This window comes from Onychostruthus taczanowskii, unplaced genomic scaffold (genome assembly GCF_017590055.1).
Source record: "Onychostruthus taczanowskii isolate IOZ18803 unplaced genomic scaffold, ASM1759005v1 scaffold60, whole genome shotgun sequence".
NCBI classification, from domain to species: Eukaryota; Metazoa; Chordata; class Aves; order Passeriformes; family Passeridae; genus Onychostruthus; species Onychostruthus taczanowskii.
Window position 1 is genome coordinate 676,201 of NW_024503680.1, and position 23,924 is coordinate 700,124.

Sequence of the window (23,924 nt, forward strand, 5' to 3'; positions counted from 1 at the left end):
TCTGTAAACCCACAAGCAGGGTTAATGGGTGGTGACTCACTGTGAGCTCATTTCCTGGACATTTAAAGCACATGCTCTGGGCTGTGGGGGCAGCATGGACATCATTCCGTGATGTAATCCAGAAGTTCACAGGACATTGGACATCAGTCTATGATGTCATCCAGAATTTCACAGTACCTACTGACAAAATCCCCTGAGGAAACTGAGTCTTGAGTACCTCAGCCTGGTGACAATTTGATACTTTTGACTTATTTTTCTTTGTGCTTGGCCTCAACCACCTGTAACGATAAACCCCCATCTCCAGTCACAGCAGGGTTGTGACAACAGATAATTAAAAACAGACTTAGACAATAATCATGTTTGTCACTGGAAATCACCCAAGAAAATTAATCACTGCTTTGGAGCAGGGCTGGGATATCACACACCACCTGGAAAAGAGGAAAATTGACCCAAACAAATGCTTGCTGGGTAAGAGAGCTTTTTTGTGCCCTGAGAAAGAGGGAAAAGCACTGCTATGGGAAACACAAAGAACGTCCTACGTACCAGGTGGGAGTTGAGCAACAGAGCCCTGAAATGGCTCCTGCCCTGTTCCACCTCCCTGACACTGCAGGTGGGTGGGAAAGGCAAATAGAAAAAATCACTGAGGCTGATGGGAACTGCCAGGGCACGAAAGCTCCAGCTGACAGCACAGGAGGCTGAGGAGAACAGGGAGGAAGGGTTTTACTTGCCCTTCGCTTCCTCCTACACAAGTGTCTGCTGTCACTGAGCCCACAGACCTCTGCTCTGATCCACTTCTCCCCAGGCATGGCTCTGCTTCTGGGGTTCTCCTGGGAACGTCCAGAAAATGCCAAGATGCTTCCAGAGCTGGGTGTGTAAAGAAAAACAGCAGTGCCCAGGACACAGGGAGAAAACCAGTGCCCTGAGCACCTCTGATCCACCCCAGCCAGTGGGCAGGGCTCTGCCAGGGAAACAGAAATAGGGAATTCGGGCAGAAATCTTCCCTGCAGCAAATGGAAGAGCTTGTAGATGTCAGAGTTTGCAGGAGCTGAGGCAGCTGGACAAGAGCAGGGCAGGGAGGACAATCACTCCAAGTTTTACTCCAAGAGGACAATCATTTTGCTCAGGATAAAAGTTGTTCTGGTTCAACACTGCCCCATATGCAAACACTACCAAGCATCCAGGGTGCCATCTCCGAGCCCTGGTGTCCCACAGTCGTGTCAGGGGAAGTCCCCAGCCTTGTGTCCCTCAACAGTCACACTCAAGGCAGCTGGGTGGCTCTGCTCCCATCCCCAGTGTAGCCAGCTGAGTTCCAGCATCCCACTGAGCTGGGGGAAAGCAGCATTTGGGAAGGGCAGGCCATGTCTCCAGACAGGGCTTCCGAGCTGAAGGAGCTGCAGCCACACATCAGCACCCCAAAATAGACCTGAGTGCATAGGGCACACAATGACACCTACAGCGTGGGACTGAGGGGAGGGAAACAGGAAAAGTATATTTAGCCAACTGCTTCCTGATCCTGTTCCCCTGCTGGGAGAGCAGAGTAAAACACTGTGGGTAAATAAACTGCCCTTCAAAGGAGACAGGAGCTCTCACACAAGCACAGGCACATCTAAGGAGGAAGGACCACCTGAACGTCCCCAGCTCATGCAAAGCACATCCACCAGGGCAGGATGATCTGGGCAAATTGGCAATGAGGTCTCAGGACCTCTCTGCAGCCTCCTCCCTTATACTGAGTCAGAACATGGAATCAAAGAGTGGTTTGGGTTGGAAGGGACCCCAAAAATCATCTCATCCCACCGCCTGCCATAGCAGGGACACCTTCCACTGTCCCAGGCTGCTCCAAGCCCTGTCCAGCCTGGCCTTGGGCACTGCCAGGGATCCAGGGGCAGCCCCAGCTGCTGTGGGCACCCTGTGCCAGGGCCTCAGCACCCTCACAGGGAAGAATTTCTTCTTAACAGCACATTTAAATCTTCCATCAGCTTGAGGCCATTCCCCCTTGTCCTGTCACTCCAGCCCCTTGTGAAAAGTCCCTCTCCAGCCTTCTCATAAGCCCCTTTAAATACTGGAAATTGTCACATTTCAACACATCCCCATCACCTCTCTTCCCATCCCTGTGCACCCCTGGATCCTGGCTCCACCTTCTCCACCCCCTTCTAAGAGGCAGGGGCAAGACTTCTCCTTAGCCTCATGTAAATCCTCAACAACCCCTTCTCCCAGCCTCCCCGGGAAGCCCTGAGCTCCATTTCCTTCCACCTACCAACAGCTGGAGGTGCACTAACATCATCAAAAAAGTGAAATGAAGAGAAAATAAGTTAGGAAGTGAGTGAGCAAAGTGAACTAGTGGCAGACCCATGCAGACTGTCACTGTGTGACAGTGTCCCAGGAGTGACAGAGTTAGCCATCATTACACAGAGCAGTCAGGGAGCAGAGTGTACAGCCCTCTGCAAGCTGCTGGTTTTAACATTTTAAGAATTAAGGAAGGAGACAAGAACACCTTGAGGTCAGACAATGGGTTGGATCAGAGCAGTCAGACCAGTAATGCTGGGCTGACTGCTGCAGTGGCCAGAACAGCCACAGAGTCCCAGACACAGGCAGGATTTCTATACCCAGGACTGACTGAACCCTGCAGCAACTCTGGATAAACAGGCTGGGAATGTAGCACTTTGCACCCACAGACACCTCAGCAGCTCATCACACAAACTCACCTGGGAAAGCTCAGCTTGGCCTGCCCTACCCTTGGAGCAGGGAGAAAGCATGGGAGAGCAGAGCATGGGGACACACATCCCAGCAGGCAGCAGGATGTGCAGGTCTGGGTGCAGATCCTTGCCCTAAAGCCAGTGCATCCTGTGGCAGTGGGAAAGCAGAGGCTGAGGGCAGTACAGGAGGGAGCCTGGCAGGGCACTGGAGCAGGCAGCAGCACCCCTGCCAGGGCTCCAGACCCGCCCCTGCACAACGGGAATTTTCACTTCCTGGGAATTTTCAGCTCCCGTGCTGGCTTTGGGACTCCTGCTTAGGAAATCAGAGAAGCCAGGAGGACAACAAATGTCCCAGTGACACCAGACTTCCCTGCTGCTCAACCACACCAACTCCCCACTGAAACTGCTGACAAGCACTGAGCTGAGGGAATGCAGAGGCTGGGAAGCAGCTGCCAGAGCTTCTCTGCAGCACCTGGCCCAGAGCTGACACTGGAACATTGGCTCCTGGAGGCATCACAGGTTTCCTGTGTGGCCTGGCCAGGTCACCTCACCTAGCCCTTAGTGAACAGAGGGGTCACATTTAACTCTTCCCAGGGATTGACTCATTGATGTCTAAGGCACTCAGAAATCCCTGGATCTGGGGAAAAACCATAAACACTGTGGAGAGAACAGCACCCAGACAGAAGAGCCCCTCCACACACACACAGAGGTTCCCACACACTGACTCCACAGGTGAGGTCCAGAGTGTTTATAACTTGTAGTACAGACACGGTGATCTTTCTACTGAGATAGACAGAGAGAAGATACCAGACAGAAGTCTATTGGGGTATTTCTGAACAGTGTTCCCAAAGGATCTCAGGATGAACTTGCTTCCACTAGGAAGGATGTTTGCTCTCAGAAGGGCCACCCAAATACTGGGCAATACAGTTTTTAGGCCAGAAAAACCACAGATGGGACAGGCTGTGATTTGCAAAGCCACCTGATTTCAGCAGCTCTGTTTGTTGCAAGTTTGCATGGTCCTTCTTCTTCCCTGATTCAGGGATCTTTGTCTTTCTTGCCCTAAGCTGACCCACGGTACAGAGGGACAAGAAATAACGGAGCCACCCTCTTCAGTGCCTTGTAGGCATCAGTGGTCTCCAAGCAGTCCTCTGCCCAAGGATGGGAGGAACCAGTGGAGATGGAAGCCACTCCCTCGCATACCCATCTTCCTCCCCAGAAGAGCTTTGGTCTTTTCCACAGGGATAAATTTGAGCACCAAGTCAGACAGTGCCAGCAGCAGCTCTCAGCCACACAGTGGCTCTGGGCATTGTCACTCGGAGGTCTGGATGTACACAGGGACAGCCAGCATGGTGCAGGGCCCGTCCGAGGCCGTCTGCAGCTCTGCCAGGGCCAGGTTGGAGGCCATGCTGTTGGGCTGCCCAGGGACCAGCTCCGGGTCCGCGGCTCCCGACCCGCCGACCACGATGGACAGGACGGCGTCCGACTCCTGGAAGGGCTCCTTGCTGGGGCCCCCCTCGGGGGAGCTGTCCCCGGCAGCGCCGTCCTTGAGCTCCGGCAGCCCCAGCGCGCCCGGCAGCGCCAGCCCGGCCTTGCGCCCCCGCGCCACCCGCTTCTTCTGCGCCTTCCTGAGCTGCAGCTCCTTGTCCTTGGGCGAGCCCAGGCGGCACTTGTGGTCCCTCATGTACTTGTGGCGTGTGAAGCCCTTGCTGCACGTGGGGCAGCGGTATTTGTAGTTGCCGGTGTGTGAGCGCTGGTGCTCCACCATGTGGGCGCGGCGGCTGAAGGACTTGTTGCAGTACTGGCACTTGTGGATCTTCATCCCTGCACACAGAGGGAGTGGAGTTAGACCCAGCCATCCCCCCAGGGACAGCAGGACAGCTTTGCCTCCTCCTCCAAAGAGGTGCTCCCTGATCAAAGGGAGGAGACATTGTGCCACACACAGTAAAGCTGGGTGGCTACAGCTTCAATGTCTTTGTTTAACCATAACCATTTTATGACTCTGTAAAGTCAGAAAATGTCCTGAGGTGGAAGGGACCCCCAGGATCACCAGCCCAGCCCCAGCCCCAGCCCTGCCCAGACCCCCCAACAACCCCACCCTGGGCACCCCTGGCAGCGCTGTCCCAGCGCTCCTGGAGCTCTGGCAGCCTCGGGGCTGTGCCCATTCCCTGGGGAGCCTGGGCAGTGCCAGCACCTCTGGGGAACCTTTCCCTGAGCTTCAACCTGATCCTCCCCAACACAGCTCCAGCCATTCCCTGGCTCCTGTCACTGTCACAGAGAGCAGAGATCAGTGCCTGCCCCTTCACTCTCCCTCAGGAAGAAGCTGCAGACTGTAAATAAATATTCTTGCCTCAAGTAAGAGCACTAAAATATCACCAGAAAAGCATGTTAAGTTAATTGTGATGAAAATGCAAAACAATCTTGAAGTATTGTTGTTTTCAGGTGTACTTAGTAAATAAAGAAATTTTCACTTTTTTTCCCCCTCCAAAATATGGGAATGTACAGTCTGAAAGAACCTATGCCTGCACTATCAGCCCATCCCATCTGATCCCACTCTGCAGGCCTTTGGGCACAAGGAAAGATGCCCAGTTTTACCCCAAGAGATAAAAGTCTGATTGCTCCCCCTAGGGCATGGGAAGAAATAATGGGAATAAATTATTTGTCTTTATTAGAATTGGAAGCATCATTTTTAAACACAAGAAGGGAATAAAATCCCATGAGATCTTCTTTTGCATGTGTGATGGGACGGGGGAGGAGTGGACAGAGCACTCTGGATATTCACTTGATAGCAAACAAACCAAATAATCCAGCTCAGCTCCTGAGTCTCATCAGCAGGCCTTGCCTACAGATTTTGCCTCCGAAACCAGCCCAAAACTTAGACATAATCCTGAATAGATACTCACTTAAACAGGCTTGCAGCAAAACAGAGAGAAAAAATCTGAAGCTAGTAAATTATTCTTATTTCTCCGGCTTAGTCCTTCTGTCACATGCTCCTGCAGCACCACCCGGAATCCCAGTGACTGCATTCCCAACCACTCACCTGAATGGGACAGAATGTGAGCCTTCAGCTTGTCAGGCCTGTTGAACTCTTTATTACAACCTGTGTGGCTTCTGCAACAAGAACAGATGCTGGTAAGATGTGGGAACCAGCTGAGGAGCAATGCATAGACAGATCCCAGATCATAAACACATCCATGACACTTCTCCTTAAGCAGCATCTAGATGTTTCTCTTGGTGCAGCCTCAGCAGGAGTTCCACTATTTCAGCCTTTCTGGGAGGGGCAAGGACTAAACAGGCTGCCACAGGGATGTGTGGCTTTTCCTAAATTACACATGGTCTGTGTCTCACTATGAATGCTCTAAAATGCAGCAGGTTCAAGGCCCCAGCTGGAGACAGAAGCATTTTGGAAGGAGGTATGAGGTTGGTTGGAGCAGGGAGAAGCCGTCAGCCTGGGCTATTTCAGAAAGTCCATGGCTGTACCATGGATTTGGGACTGCACCTTCCAAAATTCAGTTCCTCTGGCTTGTACATTAGGTCCTATATTGGTATGTATTTTTGGGAGACATGGCAGTGAGTAAGAGCCCATCATCCAGGGAACCTCTGTGGTCAAATAATGCTCCTTCTCTCTCTAGTGCTCCCCCAGTCCTCCCATGAAGGCAGGAGTTATTTTACAGGGCTGATGAAGCAATGCAACGTGGCCCTACAGGAAGACAGTAACAAAGAACTGGGACTTCAACAGCACAGTTCATTCAACAGTTCACAGCACACAGCATTCCAACCTCCCCAGGCAGCCTGGTGGGTGCCACAGTGTCCCCTAGGACACCTGCAGGGCACATTCCCCCCATCCCAACCCCATTCAGACATGTTGGCATGTGCAGACACACTACATACGAGAAGGGACATTTGTACTTCTTGAAGGGCTCGTGGATGAGCATGTGGCGCTTGAGCTTGTCCTTGCGATTGAACGCTGCGTCACACACCGAGCACTTGAAGGGCTTCTCACCTGGGGAGGAACACACCAGGGCTCAGGGACACTGCAGCCACACAGGCTGCTCTGGCCATGCACAGGCCACCAGGCCAGCTGTGCCACACTATCAGCTGCCCTGCCCTATGGATAGATCACACAGAATCACACAGAATTTTGTTGGAAAAGACCTTTGGAATCATAGAGTCCAACCTATAACCTAACACCACCTTGTCAACTAGACCGTGGCACTGAGTGCCACATCCAGGCTTTTCTCACACACCTCCAGGGATGGTGACTCCACCACTTCCCTGAGCAGCCCATTCCAGTGCCCAATCACCCTTTCTGTGAAAATCTTCCTGATGTCCAGCCTAAACTTTCAGCCTAAACTTCCTGGTCATGCTGGCACAGCTTCACACTGTGTCCTCCTGTCCTGTTGCTGGTTGTCTGGGATAAGAAACCAACCCCTACCAGGCTACAGCCTCCTGTCAGGGAGTTGTAGGCAGCGACAAGGTCTCCCCTGAATCTCCTTTTCTCCAGGCCAAACAACCCCAACTCCCTAAGCCGCTTCTCAATAAAATAATAAATGGATGGGCACAACCCATGCTGCACACTGCTCCTGCTCTCCAGGGCCAAATTCCTTAGCTCTGCCACCAAAGCAAGTGAGGAAGCCACCTGTGTCCCCCATTTCTAACAAGTGCAGTGCTGGGCACCAGGCTGAACCAAACCCACTGATCTGAAACCACGTTACTACAGATAACTCTGTCATTCCTGCTTGCAGGGCACAGGGCAGCTGGGGCTGTGGCACAGAGGTGGTGAGCACTGGCAGCAGGGGAGCCGTACCCGAGTGGATGTGGGCGTGCAGCTTGAGGTAGTGCTCCCGCCGGAAGAACTTCTTGCAGATCTGGCACTTGAACTTGCTGCCCCCGCCGTGCGTGGGGATGTGGCGGCGCAGGTACCGCTCGCAGGGGAACACCTGCAACACACAACAGGTCAGAGGGAACACTGCAACACACAAACACGCAGCTCAGAGGGAACACTGCAACACACAAACACACAGCTCAGAGGGAACACTGCAACACACAAAGACACAGCTCAGAGGGAACACTGCAACACACAAACACATACCTGCAACACACAAACACACAGCTCAGAGGGAACACTGCAACACACAAACATACACCTGCAACACACAACAAGGTCAAAGGGTAGACTGCAACACACAAACACACAGCTCAGAGCTGGCACCACACATGGGACATCACAGAGTGTGTAGCCAGGATAAAACACATAAGAATCACGGAATGGTTTGGGTTGGAAGGGACCTTAAAGATCAACCAGTCCTGCTGCTGTAAGCAGGGACACCTTCCACTATCCCAGGCTGCTCCGAGCCCTGTCTAACCTGGCCTTTGACACTTCCAGGGATGGGGCAGCCACAGCTTCTCTGGGCAGCCTGAGCAAGAAGCTCAGTCACTGACAGCCCAGGAAGGATGCACTGTGAAAACCTTCAGGATTGTATAATGAAAGTATAGATAGGGCTTTAAAAACAAGCCAAAAAAAAATTTAAAACAGAAAAAGCGCCAAAACTTTCTTAAGAAACACAGAAGCTGAAACCTTGCTGTCAATTATGTAACACCACTGTGCTGAGGACCAGCATCTCAGAAGGATGCCCAGTCTCCCAGCAAAGCCAGCAGTAGGATGAGCTGGGCAAAGATCCCCAGCAACTCCTACCTTCCCCACAGAGTTAGCTTCACTTTCTGCTTCCTCAAAATCTGTTATGCAAGGCTCCTGCTCTTGGAGCTGAGGGTTCCTGTCCCCCCTCAGAGCCCCTGCCAGGTATCCAGGCCTGGCTCACCGTGGTCAGCACTCACCTTCTGGCAGTGAGGGCAGGGGAAGTTGTGCGTTGCTGTCTGAAGATGGTGCTCCAGGGCTTCTGGGGTGGAATATTTATTGACACACTTCACACACCTGCATGCAGAGAGAAAGGACAGAGCCTGTGAGCAAGGCTACTGCAGCAAACCCCACACCACCAGCAGACCTGCCCAGCCCAGCCGCCTTCCAGGGTGATCTTTGACAGGGCTGATACAGAAAATAACCACTCAGGTGCTCTAAAACCTCAGCAACCCACATGCCAGTTCACATTCACACTTAGCAGCCTTTAGAGAGGGAGATGCTGGAAAACTGGGTGGAGAAGCCTTTAAATACTAGTGCACTTGCCACAGGCTGCCATGGGAGCACCCAGACTTGAGCACACATTCCACACTCCTTCATTATGGAGACAAGCCTTAGGTAAGGACTTCACTTCAAACACCTCCTTCCATCTTCATTGCTTGAAGACATCAGCTCCCAGAGAAGGAGCTGGGAGTCTTATGGAGACAAGGCTTAGGTAAGGACTTCACTTTACTTCAAACACCTCCTTCCATCTTCATTGCTTGAAGACATCAGCTCCCAGAGAAGGAGCTGGGAGTGGGGACACATCCTGGCAGTGTTTCTGCCAGAGGGCTCTGCCAAAGCTGACTGACAGCAGGCACTGGGGACAGGCAACATCAGCAGTGAGGACAGAAGCACTCACACCCTGCTCCTCCTGTGAAACCCCTTCTGCCTAGGTCAGACTAAAACCTCCTCAAGCTCAAGCAAGGTTCTGATCTCAGGGATCCCCACTACTGAGCTGTAGAACAAAGCTCTGTAGTGTAAGGATAACTAGAAAACATGGTCTAGACAAGAATTAGCAAATATTTATTCCATGAAGTTCCTAAGTGAGCCCAGTATCTCCTGGGCTTCCTACCCTCCCTGAACATTTCTATGGGCATTCCAAAAGCTACGTGGAGCTCTTTGTGGAACTTCTCACACTTTCCCTCCACACTAGTAGAAAATCTTTCCAGGGAAAAGACCCTTTTGCAGCAAAGGGATAGGAAACGTTTTGCTGGGCACGGCTTCTACAACCCACAATTGCTTTGCTGCAGAATCATAGAAAACAGGCTGGGAAGGGCTTCCCTGGCTCTCTGACCCAGCCCAGGGCAGGTTCAGCCGTCTGTATTTGTCCTGGTTTAGAATCCTGGTTCCCTGGGAACTTCACTGCCTCAGCTAGCAAAAACTAACTAAAAGCAAAGGAGAGCTCTCTCTCACTGTCCGTTCCACAGACAACACTGTCCAGGAGAAGGACTGGGAGGAGTGAGTGCAGCTTCTGAAAACAAACTGTGCACTACTTTTGTTGCCCTGCCTTCACTGTCAGAACCAGTCTTAAAGGTGCAAAACTTAGTTCTGGGCTAAACAGATGAATGGAGATGCAACTCGGCATCATGAAGTGACCCCAGGACACCATCTCACTCTTGACTGGTGATAAGAGGAATTGCAGTCACGGGATCTTCCCACATAAGCAATCCCAGCTTTTCACTGCCCTTCAAAGAGACTCCCTGCATTCAAAGTGCTTGGCCTTTCCAGTCTGATGGAGGGACCCCCGCCATGTGCCACCTGAGTGTCCAAAAGCACCACAGCCACTGGACACACGGCCCGCTGTCCCCTCTAAGGTCCCACCAAGCATGCTCTGCACCCACTCACTCCTACAAGCCTTGTGAGCAGCGATTGTACTGTACTTGTACACGGCCATGTCCTTCTTGGGGCTGTGCTGGGGCAGCAGGCTGTGCGAGTACTGGTGCACGCCCAGCTCGTACAGCGAGGGGAAGTCCTTGCTGCAGAGGTGGCAGCGGTAACTCAGCTCCTCCTGGTGGCTCTTGATGTGCTCAAGGAAGGACTCCAGCTTCTGGAAGGTCTGGGCACAGGTCTTCACCACACATTTGTACACCTGGGGAAAGGAGAGCAACTGGAGAGGCTCACCAACAAGCAGGGAAAGCCCTCTGCCTATAGGCAGAACTGCCTTCCTTTCTGGAAAGAAGCACAGACTGTCAGGGCACACCCTGAGAAAGCAAGATGGGACAAAGGGGTTGATGTGACGGCCTGAAAGCACTCGAGTGGGTGGGACCACAACACCCAGAAGTGATTATCCCAGGACCCAAGAGCTGCCACTTACACTGAAAATTTTGGACTTCACAGAATCATAAAGGTTGGAAAAGACCTCCAAGATCAGCGAGTCCGATCTTTGACAGAACACCACCTTCTTAACTAAACCACAGCACCAAGTGCCAAGTGCAGTCAGTTACTGAACACTTCCAGGGAGGATGACTGCACCAGTTCCCTGGACAGCCCAATCCAATGCCTGACAACCCTCTCAGTAAAGAAATTCCTCCTGATGTCCAACCTGAACCTCCCCTAGCACAGCTTGAGGCCATTTCCTCTTGTCCTGTCCCTTGGGGGAACAGAGCCTGACTCCCCCTTGGCTGCACCCTCCTGTCAGGGAGTTGTGGAGAATAAGAAGGTCCCCTCTGAGCCCCTTTTCTCCAGGCTGAGCCTCCCCAGTTCCCTCAGCCACTCCTCCTCTGCCTTACTCTCTAGAACCCTTCCCCAGCTCCAATGCCCTTCTGTGGACAGGCTCCAGCACCTCCATCTCTTTCTGGAAGTGAAGGACCCAGAACTGGACACACTTCACTTCTTTGCTTCCTCCCTAGCCACCCAAACCTGCTTGGCTGAATTTCTCACTCAGTTTTCAAAGGAGTTTTCAAAGCCACCCAGCCACACAGCTACACCCCTGAGAGCTGAGCTGCAGACTGTAGAAGAACTGGCAGCTCTACAGACCAAAAGGCTCAGGTCAGGCCCTGATAACTGGTGCATTATATGGAGCCAATCCCAATACTGCCACCCACCCAGGCACCCTCTGTCCCTACCTGCTCGTTCTTGTGCTGTGTCATGTGTGATTTGAGCTGGAAGTAGGTGTTGAACTTGCTGGGGCAGAACTGGCACTGGTAAGAGCTGTCAATCAGGACAACCTGCTTGGCCTCCAGCTTGGCTGCCTCGCTCTCCTCCAAGGGGCTCAGCTCCTGGGGCGGGGGCACCGCGTTCCGTGAGGGCTGCGGCAAACCTGGAGAGAGGGAAAGTGCCAGCCTGCCATGAGACAGCTCTGAAAGCTGCTCTGCAAGCAGCGTGCTGCCAGGACACACCAGGACAGGCCCTTTCTCCCTTTCAAAGACAGACTCTTTAGATCAGATCAATCTCACTAACAGAGTTGTTTAAAATTTGTTGACAGATTATTAACGGCTCTGACTACTCCATCTTCCTCTCCCTAGCCCATTCTTTTTTTCCAGGGATATAACTGTGCTCTGTGGAGCAGTCAGAAAAGGACTCCACCAGTGAACCAGAGCCAGATTTACTCCCACCACTGGCAGGAGACAGGAGGTGAGATCCAGCCAGTGGTTCACCGTCCATGATGCACACAAAGAGAGCTCCAGTTGTCCCTTGTCCTAGACATAACATTGCCACTGCATTCCCTCCGCTACCAGGTCTGAGGCTACCAGCAGAAAGGGCATCCAGACACCAGCAAGGAGCTCTTCTCTGCCTCAAGTCTTTACAGGTGGCCACTGCAGGCAGATCCAGCCTGGGTATGACCTGACAGTGCAAAGCCAGAGCACTGGGCTATCCTAAACCAGCAGCTGTCTGTCCCCTAGGCCAGAGCTGCCAGGTGTGGCTTGTGCACTGCCAAAGCTGTACTGCCAGGGAGTGAGAAGGGAAAGACACCTGGCCCTGTTAATGCACATACTGGGACAGAGTTTGGAGCCACTGTCTCCAGCAGCACCTGAACCCACCATGGGGGTATGAAATCATGGACCTGAGCAAATGCCACTCTTAGTGTGAGATGCTAAACACTACCAAGGAATGCAAACACAGCTCCCCTCCCTCCCTGTGTGGAGGTGCAGAGACCTGCAGCCTCCTCACACCACTGCTCTGCCCCACACACAGCATCCCCAGGCACCACACCTGGGTTCTCCTCATCCTCAGGCTGGCTGGGGTTCAGGGCCATGACCTGCACAGTGATGGAGTTGCGGGAGATGGTGCAGCCCAGCCCTGGAGGCCACACTTTATGGGTCTGCATGTGCTTCTTCACGTTGGACTTCTGGGCAAAGGCTCGGCCACACACGATGCACTGGAAGGGCTTCTCACCTGTGTGACTGAAGGAGAAAGCACCAGGTCAGCAGCTGGTGGAGGCAGCCCCCAGGCAGGGCCTGTGGGGGGACAAGGACAGTGCTGGCACCTGGATCCACCAAACAAGGGCTTTGAGACCAGATTCACCAGAGGTGGATTGTGAGAGGCCTGGGGAAACAAGGCTGGTGCACAGACAAAACACCTGTGGTCTGGGAATGACAGGGGATCAAGGGAAGAAGCAGGAGAGGAAAACAGCTCTGCAGCAACATCAGGGCATTAACTATCAGGGTCACTGCACAGACCTTGGGGACCTCATCACTTTCTCAAGGATACAAGCTTTTCCTTCCCTGTCACCCTTCTCTCTCCTGCACACATCTCTTCTAGCTTGCAGCCCCCTGATCTGCCTGAATATGCTCTCTGTCCATAGCAAAAAGGTTTTTCTATTCTGCCCTTCTCCTTCAGGAGAAAGTGAAGAGTCCAAGCTGGGAAGAGGTGCAAAACCCACCACCATCTGTTCTGAGTCCAGCTGACTCCATTGGGGAGAAAAACTCTGCAGATTTCAGCTTCCTCCTGCCAGGGAAAAGCTCTCTGATTAGAGCTCCCTGTATAGACACTGAGCTTAGCTTACACTTTGCTAACAGCAGCAAACAGGAAGGCTGCAGGTTGCTAGGGAGGGATAGGAAAGGGAAGGGCAGAGGCAAGCAGTGGGAATGCTCCTACTCCAGTGATCAGGTGACAAGAGGTTTGGCTGTCAAGGTCTCATCAGCAAGGAAAATGAGCCTCCAGTCCCAGCACATAACCAGCATGAAGATTACATCCATGATACAGCCTTCACTCCAGTGACTGGGGAAAAGGTATCCTGGGGTGAGAAGAATGAAGAATCTCTCCCATTGCAGCACAGATTCTGGGACATAACAAACTGGACTCCCCCAGCAGAGCTGTGCCCCACTCCAGCCCAGTCACTCTGCTGTGTGCTAACAGGGCAGGGCACTGTTACCTCCTGATGTGCTGCTGCAGGTCAAAGTTCTTGGTAAAGGCCTTGTCACAGTATGTGCATTTCAGCTTGGGGAACTTGGGTTTGCCTGAAAGGAAGAGCACACACAAGAATGAGATCACGTGGCACAGCTCTGTCCCTACAGTGTCACAGGGCCCTCAGCCCAAGACATGACTGTTCAGGACCCAGAATAAAGAGCTTATAGGAAGGTAAGATCTGCTTGGCCAGACTGGGGAGTGGCTATGGGCACAAACATTCATAAACACAGCCTGAGACAACTCTACAAATCCTGAGCAGTGTAGTCTGCTGGGGCAAGGCATTCCCTCAGGCAACAACCACTGCCTTCCAGGGACCTTTCCAGCTACAAAGCACTAACCTTAAAGGTGCTTTGGGCATTGGGAAAAGACACAGCACGAGTGAGAGGAAGGGCCTCAGCTCTGTCTCTGCTGTGAACCCCCCTGGTCATCCACCAGTTTCATGCAAGGCCATCGTGTTCCTCTCCAGAGCTGCACAGCCAATGCCACCCATCAGGGAGCCCATGGCTCAGCAGCCCAGCTGGGACAAGCCCAGTGACCCTCAGGGCAGGTGCTGGAAGGGACTCACCTTCCTGCAGCCCACTCTCGTTCTTGCAGCGGCGAGTTTTGGCAGCAGCAGGGGAATCAAAGCCAACCACAGAGCCTCCTCCTGCACTGCTCAGGGGGGTGGGAGCACTGGTGCTCTTGGCCTTGAACCCCTGCTTCCCAGGGCTGTACACAGGGGGAGAGGGGTACACAGGGCTTTCCACACACTGGCTTGGTACCTGTGAGAGGGCAGTTCATCAGTGGAACACATTTGCTACAGAGAATTACACCAAGCCCTAAGTCCCATCTCCACCCACACCAGGCTGCAGCTGGGCCGACTTTTTTTTTGCCAAACTGGATCAAATTTCTGGTTCACCAGGCCAACAATGTCTCTCTAATCAAAACTGACACCCTTCACGTGTGAAACTCTTCTGCTGAACATCAAAAAGCATCCAGAAGTTATTACAGCAGGAACAGGGCAGCAAAGAAACATTCTGAGGGAGCTATCTTGTGCCCCATCTATGTCTCATGCCTGGAAGAGTTTCTTATCCCTCTGGAGCAGGTTACCAGAAGGATCACTGCTGACCCTGTGGGTTCACACCAGTCCTGAAGCAGGGATCTCCAGGTCCTGCTGCCTGTCCTGGCAGGACTGCAGAAGGGAAGGAAGGCACAAGGAAACTCCAGGTGCCAAAGCACAGCTGTTTATGTCAGCATCAAGATTAGGAAAGAACACTTAAGAGACAGAGTGATCAGTCTGGGGTGATAGTTTAAAGGCATTTCTGCTGCCCACCCTGACAAATTAACACAGACCACTATTTATCCAATATCCCCATGCATTCCTGTCCACTGGCACTTCCAGATCAGATTCCAGTTACACAGGTAAGGATGCCAAACCCCAGCCACACCCAGCAGCTCCTGTTGTGAAGGGCAGTGCAAATGCAGAGACTGCAAACAGCTGATCCACCAGTAAATCCACACCTTGCCTCTGCCATTCTTTAGCAAAAGCCACCTTGACCAGCTCATTGAGATTTAGACTGGATTTTTCTCTCCACATAAGCTGAAGTGTGCAGTGTGATGCTCTGTGCTTCTACAGAAGGTGAAGCCCTCACCTCTACTCCCTCTCACTCCCAGCATATGCAGGTATCCCTCGGCCAGAAACAAATGTTCAGGTCTCCAAAGCCTGTGCCAGTCCTCTGTCTCTCTTAGCTGTTTCTCCTGTTCTCAGAATCCTTATCATCTTACTGATCTCCTGTTTGCTGCCTTCTCCCAGAGAAAATAATTGTTGTCAAATAACCTAGCCCATCTTCCCACACTGTAGTTCCACATTCCTCAAGGCCAGATTGGATGGGGCTTGGAGCAATCTGGTCCAGTGGGAGGTGTCCATCCCAAAGGCAGGGGATGAGCTTTAAGGTCCCTTCCAACCCAACCCATTCTGTGATTCTCTGAGGACAGATCATTAGGGGCAGCCCTGGCCTTACCTCCATGGGCGGGTAGGGCTGCATGCCCAGGGTCTGGATCTCCACGGTGCTGGATGCTGCCATGGGAGCAGGGGCACTGTACACCTCCACCACGCCGCTGCTGGGCTGCCCGGGAGCCCCCAGGCTCGGCGGGGGAGGCGGAGGCTGCGGCGGGGGCGGCGGTGGGGGCGGCGGCGGCGGAGGGGGCTGGGACAGGTAGCCAGCCCCAGCGTGCATACTCATGCTGCTCTGCAACCAGAGAGACACCACACGCTGGAAACGCGGCAGCCAGGAGCTGAGGGGCTGCTCCCTCACACACACTCCCCATCCCAATCTGCCTGCAGGAACAGCAGGGATGTCTTGGCACGGCACAGCACATCCAGCTGGCAGGCTGCACCACACTGTGCTGGAGGCCTGGAGTGACCTGCAGGTACACATTGCCTCCTCCAAAACCCAAACCCTCAAGCCCCACTGCTTTTATTGATTTGTTTTTAAAGCTTTTAATCCTTCTTGTTACAAGGAATATTTTCAGAGCACGGAGAGCATGTACAGACCAGCCAGTCTGGGGAGAGCCCAAACAACACTCCCAGGAGCAGAGGAATCCATAGAGTAAGCTGACAAGGGCCGTGGAAGCCAATCATGACATGGGGACTCAAAAAAAGCTGGAGAGACCACATTACAGAGATCTGCGCATCCAGCAACAAGCAAGTTTGTGAGCAACACCAAGCTGTGTGGTGCAGTCAAAACACTGGAGGGAAGGAATGGGGATGCAGAGGGATCTAGACAGGCTTGAGAAGTGTGTCTGTGTGAACCTCAGGGAGTTCACCAAGACCAAATGCGAAGTGCTGCACCTGGATCAGGGTGACACCAAGCACAGATGGGCAGTGAATGGATTGAGGGCAGCCCCGAGGGGAAGGACTTGGGACTGTTGGTGCATGAGAAGCCCAACATGACCCAGCTGTGGGCACTTGCGGCCCTGAAAGCCAACCATGTCCTGGGAGGCATCCTCAGCAGTGTGGACAGTATCCCTGGAAATGGTCAAGACCAGGCTGGACAGGGCTTGGAGCAACCTGGTCTAGTGGAAGGTGTCACTCCTGTGGCCAGGGGGTTGGAACTGGGTGAGCTTTACCCGTGACTCCCTGGATCCACGTGCCCCTTACCTGCACCGGGGGCTGCACCGCTGGCATGGGCTGGTCCAAGGAGGTGAAAGCAGACATGGCTGACATCAGCACCTCGTCACTGACCAAGATGTTCCCCTGCACCAGAGTCTGAATCAAAGGTGATGGGGGAACTGTGATGTACGTAGAGATTTGCTGAAAGAAAAGAAAGGTACACTGTTCATCAGCAACAGGACAAAACAATAGCTAAAAAACAATGACACTGCTTTTTCCTGAGCCTCAGGATCTCTGCTTTCACTGCCTCTGGTCAGCAGTGAGCCACAGTAATTATCTGCAGCTTCCTGCTGAGTATGTGGCAGTTCTTAGCTCCACAATCGTTCTTCAGAAAGGAGGAAAAAAATATCACAGTGGCTCAGAAAGTGGCCACTGGCTGCAAGTCAAATCAGGGTTATTAAACAAGATCTGCAGGACAAACTGGTCACGGACAAGTTGAGGCCTCTCCTGGGTGCTTGCCCCAGCAAGGGAAGGTGGAAAACTCAGGAAGGCTGCTCTGGCTCAGACAGTGAATGTGAGGCTCATCTCTTCAGAAATGGACTTGGGTTATAGCAGGGAAGGGGGGCTGTTGAATTTCTTGGCAGTAAATAAGCTGTGTTTACAGCCCTGTGAAGGAGCACCATCCACTGGGACTACATTAACTCACAAAAATCAGCTCGTTTGAAAGTACTTTGGAAGCCACAACTGCAGGCACATTACGTGTCATGCACCAGGGACTCCCACTGGAGGATTCTCTAGGGAACAAGAATTACTCCAGAGGGATATTCCCCCAACAGTCATCACACCACATTACATGGGCTTATTTGCAAGAGTGAGACAGAAGGGATGCAGGGACGAAGCTGCTCCGCTTCTGCCCACGAGCCAGACCACAGCCCAGGGGACAGCAAGAGCACTGTGAGAGTGCACCCAGGCTTGTGGCCAGGCTCTGACACTGGGGCTGTTCAGTAGAGGCAAGGTCTGGCTGCAGCACAGACAGAACATGAAACCCCTTCTGTCCTGTCCTGAAAAAAGGCTGTCAGACACTCCTGCTGGAGGACACCTCACTGCAGAGGGCCCCACTTTAACCACGAGGTGAAAAGCCAACAAAGGGACAACAGCTGAGACTCCGAGAAAAGAGCTCAGTCGTGAGACACCACCGGATCTAAAACCATCACCCCAATGCCCCCCAGCCCCAAATCCCAGCAGCAGAGCCTGTGCCTGCAGCACGGTACCTGGCGGGCAGCACTGGGAGCCTGCTGCACCGAGGTGATGGACGGGGTGTACACGCTGTTGGTGGCCAGAGACACCGAGGAGAGGGACGGGGCACTGCCCTGGCACTGCTCTCTCTTGTGGGTCATGAAGGCTGGCAGGGAGTTGAACTGCTTCTTACACTTCCCACACAGGAACACATCTTCGTCATCTGCAACGAGGAAGAGCAGAGCTTCAGGCTTTCTCCTGCATTCCCCAGTGCTCCACCCAGCACCCACAATGCAGGGGAACAGGCACCTTTGGATCTCTGCACCTCGAGGACATCCTTGTCAGGAGAGAGCAGCTGCAAGGGCCAAGATGTCCATCCTCCTCTCCCTAAAACCAAGTGATGTGACTGAGCCCATCTTAGCCCTGCTCCCATACACAAACCCCACTGTCTCCCTGCGTCACACTACTCCTGTCTGTCTTTTTATCCCAAATACAGGAACAACCAACTTTGCACCTGTAGCACCCTCTGCTTTTAGCCAAAGTAGTTCCTTCCAAAGCATCAGCATTATGCTGGCTGAGGCAGATTTTATTACTCAGGTTGCACAAAGCACAAGAAGTACCTTGGATAAGGGCACAGAGTCGCTGTCAGCTTGTGTCCTAACACCCCTCCACAGCACTGCTGTTTTTTGGCACCTATGCCTGACGTTAGAAGCAGAAAGAAGACAACCCAATTACATGCCCCAGCTGAAATCTGCAGTGTTGGCAAACCACACACCATGTGCACTCCATCCAGGCAGACTCACAAGGCTGTTCCCCTGTCTGAGTCACAGCCTGAACGTGATCATTTCTGGGAACACTGTAACTCCTGGGGGATATCCTTGGGGGATAACTCCCCATCCACCCAGAAAATTCTAGTCCAGCACTGTGAAGGTCCACATGCACATAAATGACCAGTTCCCATATTCATTCACACAGGATGTTCCAGGAGTACTTGAGCATCTCTAGAGGAGGAGGCGTGGATATTAAATAAAAAACATGAACAGTAACAGGAACTAAATGTGGGGATAGTGGCTTCTCCCTCTCTTTGTGTCTTTATTGCAAGCTCATGGTCAAGTCTGTTGTCATGACTGTCCAAAAACATCACTGCTCGCTTGGGCACTTGTCCCTTCCTCCTGCTCTGTCTGGCCTTGCTGAGGGCTCACAACACTCACAGCAGTACCCTATACACCCAGCTGTTCTGCCAGCTGTGCACGCTGCAGGGGAGATGTGCAGCCCTCCTGCCCTGTCCTCTGTCCCAGTGCCAGCAGGACTCACCCATGGGCTGGATGGCGGCGGAGGAGTTGACATTGGGAGCAGACGGGTCCGTGACACCTCCTTGCCCATCCAGTAAGGACTGCACAGCCAGCACTGTCTGATTATCCATCCCTGCAAGGAGACACAAGCACGGATGGTGAACTGAACACAGCCACACAGGGGTGTTTGGGCACTGGGAGCTCACTCCTGAAACACTCTCCAGCTGCTGCTCCCTCCTCCCTGAGTCACTCTCACCTTCTCAGCCTCTACTCCACAGCAACAACTACCACACAACAGCAACACTCCCACCTGTCTTCAGAAGTCCTTTGGTGCAAAAAGAGAAGGGAAGAAGGGCAAGGAAAGGCAAAAGGGGGTTTGGTTTCAGGCACCTGCTGCACAAAGGAAGGATGCTTATAACACTGGGTATGAAAAGAGCTGAGAATGTCACAGGAAGTGTGGGGATGTCACAGGGCAGAAGCCTGGGTGGAACTGCCCAGGGCTGCAGCACGGACACCAAGCTCAGGGCACACAAAATCCTTGTGTGCAGCAGCTCTCCCAGCAGCAGTGTCACAAATGCCTCCCTGTTTTCAAGGCCTGCATTCCCAGATCTGATCAGACACAGGGCACACACACCCAGTCGGATTTGTTGTTACAATCACCTTACTTGCTTTGGCACAGACATTTTTCACTACAGCTAAAACGTTTTAAAATATTCCAGATAAATACAGAAGATTGGGACTGCTCATCTAGGGAGACAACCTGGCCAGCAGCACGGGACTGTGGATTAAGCATGACACACTCTATTTAGAAATTGAATGTAAAGACACAAAGGACAACCTGATTTTTGGGAGAAAAGAGCAAAAAGGAGTGATTTTCATGCACCACTCCTTCCTATCACTCTTTTATGACACAGAACTCACAAAGAAAGCAAATGGCACAGCAATATCTTGTGGATTAAGGAAGAGAAGAAAGCTGGGGAGTTCTTAGGTGGTTTTTCACTTCCAGATCTTTGCAAAATGAAACTGCAAAACTCTGAACTCAGAATTATGTGCCACAGGAAAGGAAAATCAGTCTGATCACTCCCAAGCAGTGAGGTGAGGACTGTGCTGAGATGAGGGGAGGTTGCTCAGCAGACAGCAGCAGGAAACACAGTGAAGCACCATAGCAGATCACAGGATAAGGGACCAGCACAGCAGGAGCATTCACCACCCCAAGTTCCTCTCCTAAAATTTCTCCTTAACAACTGGAATGTTACCTTCTTGATGGGGAATACTCTTTTAAACTACAGCCTTTTAAAGCTACCCTAAATACTCATTTCTCCTGCATTCCCAGCATGAAGTATGTCACATTAAGACTTTGTGAATACCTTTCTCACCCTTTCACTGAGGAGATGCTACAAACCTTGCTCGTGTCCCTGGGAGAGAGCAGGGCACCATCTTCCAAGGGCACAAGCAGCTGCTGGAAGGCAACAGATCCCACTAGATCACACACTCCCATCAAATTCCCACCATGCCTATGGGAAGCCTTTCACACAGATCACAGAGGCACAGCAAAGCTGCAGGTCCAGTTCAGCAAGCCTTGGCTTGCAGGGAGAGCTGGAGCCAGCCCTGCAGCTCAGCCCCGTCGGGAGAACACCGCTGGAACGGCGCTGGGAGGATCTCCTCACTCCAGCCAAAGCCCTGCTCCAAAACACACCTCCCCCTGCACAAAGAACCTCTGGCCAACTGCAAAGGGAGCACTGCAGGCTTCTGATGGCACAGCCAAAGCACACAGTGGCACTGAGCAGTGCTTCTCCAGCAAAAATAAGCTAGGAGGAAAAGAAGGATCAAAAATTCAGGTGAAGTATAGCATGGGGATAATTATGACTGCACAAGCAGTGCCACTCTTGATATGCCTGGCATTGGGCAACTGGGTTTCCTTCTGGCACAGAGTCAGATCTTCCAAGGAAAAATGCAGAACAACTGCCTTGATGCCACGAGGAGGAAGCAGCTTCGGGAGAGGCTGAGACCTGAACACAGTGATGCAGCAACACTGTCAGTGTAGCACTCAACCTCTTGATGGAGAAAAATGGCCCAGGAAAACAGAAATATTAATTTGGCAATTCAGAGGCCCTGCACTTCACTGAGGAGCTGCACACCACCACACTTCCCAGAGGGAAACCCCCGAGGACATGGTTAGTAACCCATGAAGACAAGCTGGCAGTTGTTACTTGTTACATGATGCCAGTCACAGCCATGCACAGACTCCAGGAGAAAGCTCTGGATCGATCCTGCCCTGCCTACAGCCAGCACCAGCCCCCAGGATGCTCTTCAGCCATGGAACTGAAAAATCCCAGCTCCCTCTCTCCTGGCAGCAGGAGGAGCTGAGGTGCCCAGAGCCTGACAAAACCAAAGTGATTTGGGGAAGCCAAGATAAAAGCACAGGACTACTGATCTGTGCTTTTTTTCTTCCCTTTCGAATTTCTCTCAGCCGGAGATGAAGCAAGACTGTCCATGTCACCCAGGTGCTAATTTGCCCCTGTGATAAAGCCTTTTTTTTTCTGACAGGAGCACCAGGTGCTTTAGTGACAGGTGAAGATGCACCTGTGCCCTGCAGCACTCTGAGACCAGGCTGCTCTAAGAATGCCAAGTCACCATCAGCTTGTAATCCAATCAACAAGACAAAACAAACAAGCTCAGGCGCTAAAAGCTGCCAATTGCTGCGGGCTTAAAAAAACCCCCCACTCTTTCAATTTGCTAAAAAGCTTTGCCGTCCTAAATGCTGCAGGGAAACTAACACAATGAGGAGCTGATTGCAGAGAGGAAATAGGGACCTGATTCTACACTGGGTGCTGGCAAATGCACCAAGTAACCTGACAAAATAGAGAAAAAAATATTTATTCTCTGCTCCTCTCTCTGCTGCTATCGTCACAGGTGATATTCAAAAGCACAGGTAACAATCCCAATGTCACACCTTCCAGGTGGTGGTATCTTCTCATGCAATCCAATTTAGGAAATCAATACCCATGAAATAGTTTCTCTCCAAAGAAAGTAGCCCCTAGCCCAATGCCAGACTGCCACAGCTTAGCACATCGTCCTCGGACGGCACCTGGCTGTAACGGTGTCCCAACACCAAAGTGAGATGTATTTGAGCACAACCTGTTCACCCACACAACTGCCTGGGCTGTGCCAAAGAGCACAGCCACCCCTCAAAATACAGATGCAGGGGCCAGCACCCACCCAGGCACTATCCCTGGGGCTGGCACGGAGCATGGCACAGCAGTGGGACGGGCAGTGTGAGCCCTGGGGCATGGGGAGGACGGGGCACCCCAGCATGCAGGGACACGGGAGGTGCAGGAGTGGTGAGAGTGCCCTGGGCATTGGTGGTGCTGCTTCCTGGGCACAGCGACGGGGGTGATGGGAACGCCCCGGTGGGCACAGGAGCTGGGAGGGGCTGGAGCACCAGGAGCGGGATGGGGATGGAGCGTCCAGAAGCAGCAGGGGCAGGATGGGGATGGAGCGTCCAGGAGCAGCACACACAGGACGGGGATGGACTATCCAGGAGCAGCAGGGGCAGGATGGGGATGGCGCGTCCAGGAGCAGCACACACAGGGACAGGGTAGGGATGAGGCGCCCCAGAGCAGCAGGCACAGAGCAGGGAAGGCACGGGATGCCTTGGGCCGCCGGGCACTGGCACAGGGTGGGGACGCGGTGCACCGAGCACAGGGCCCGCGGTTAACGAGGGCTGCCCGGTGCACGGGGCACTGCGCTGGGCGGTGCGGGGATGCGGCGGCGCGCAGGCAGGAGGTGGCACAGGGCCGGGGGACCGGAGGTGACAGTGCTGCCGCAGGGAGCCGCGGACGCCGTGGGGAGCCGCGGGCTGCGGCGGGGGCTGCCGGCGGGGACTGCAGCCGCGCCTGCGGTGCGGGCAGCGGAGGAGCAGCGCGGGAGACAGCCCGGGGCTACCGGGAGCGCCACACGCCGCGCCGGGCCGGGCCTCACGGGGCGACCCCGCGGCGGCCGCTCGACCCGCGCGGCGGCGGCGCTGGACAGGGGGAGCTCGGAGGAGCGGGGGTCGCGCACCCCGGCTGCAGCCGCGGCCCGGGAGGTCCCGGCGCGGCCCCGGTCTGGCCCCGTTACCTTCCAGCGCCTCGAAGATCGCCTGCGCCATCTTGGAGCGGCGGCGGCAGCGGAGCCGCCAGGGGGCGCCCGCCGCCTGCTACGGGCCCACAGCGCGGGAGGGGTGGGGGAGGCCCGGGGGCGGGGGGATCGTGTTCAACTCGGGGCGCGGCACTCGGGGAGAGGCACTACGACAGCCCGCGCAGACCGAGCAGGGACCGCCCGGTGGCCGCCCTCTGCCCTGATCGGGCTTCCGGCTCGACCGCGGCGGCCACGTCCCCCGGCCCATGACCGGGCTGTGCCGGGCCGGGCTCACAGTGGCGCCCGCCGCCCTCACGGAGCGGGTGGGCGGGACGCCTCGCTCAGCCCTCGTTGGCTGTAGGACAAACTTTCCGCACCAATGAGAAGGTGAGGTGGTGCCGCTTATTGGCCGAGAGCTGTGATTGACAGGAATGCGGGCCTATGGGAGCGGCGGGCGGGGCGGTGGCCCC

General features: G+C 53.6%; 1 protein-coding gene across 3 annotated transcripts; it reads right to left on the reverse strand.

Moving 5' to 3' along the window:
- Nucleotides 1-3,426: 3,426 nt before the first annotated feature.
- Nucleotides 3,427-23,900, reverse strand: ZNF341 (zinc finger protein 341). Of its 3 annotated transcripts, none has more exons than XM_041419162.1 (15): nucleotides 23,455-23,900; nucleotides 19,358-19,468; nucleotides 18,079-18,266; nucleotides 16,856-17,008; nucleotides 15,717-15,944; nucleotides 14,282-14,477; nucleotides 13,682-13,766; nucleotides 12,520-12,710; nucleotides 11,433-11,626; nucleotides 10,248-10,456; nucleotides 8,526-8,622; nucleotides 7,498-7,630; nucleotides 6,600-6,693; nucleotides 5,731-5,801; nucleotides 3,427-4,514 (listed from the first exon to the last, which is right to left on the reverse strand). In XM_041419162.1, the coding sequence occupies exons 1-15, from the start codon at nucleotides 23,483-23,485 to the stop codon at nucleotides 4,003-4,005; spliced, it is 2,493 nt and encodes an 830-aa protein (XP_041275096.1). In that variant the 5' UTR covers nucleotides 23,486-23,900; the 3' UTR covers nucleotides 3,427-4,002. The 3 variants fall into 3 exon arrangements, with proteins under 3 accessions (XP_041275096.1, XP_041275098.1, XP_041275095.1); XM_041419164.1 differs by having other exon boundaries at nucleotides 6,582-6,693; nucleotides 12,703-12,710; nucleotides 23,455-23,897; XM_041419161.1 differs by having other exon boundaries at nucleotides 6,582-6,693; nucleotides 23,455-23,896.
- Between the last annotated feature and the right edge of the window lie 24 nt (nucleotides 23,901-23,924).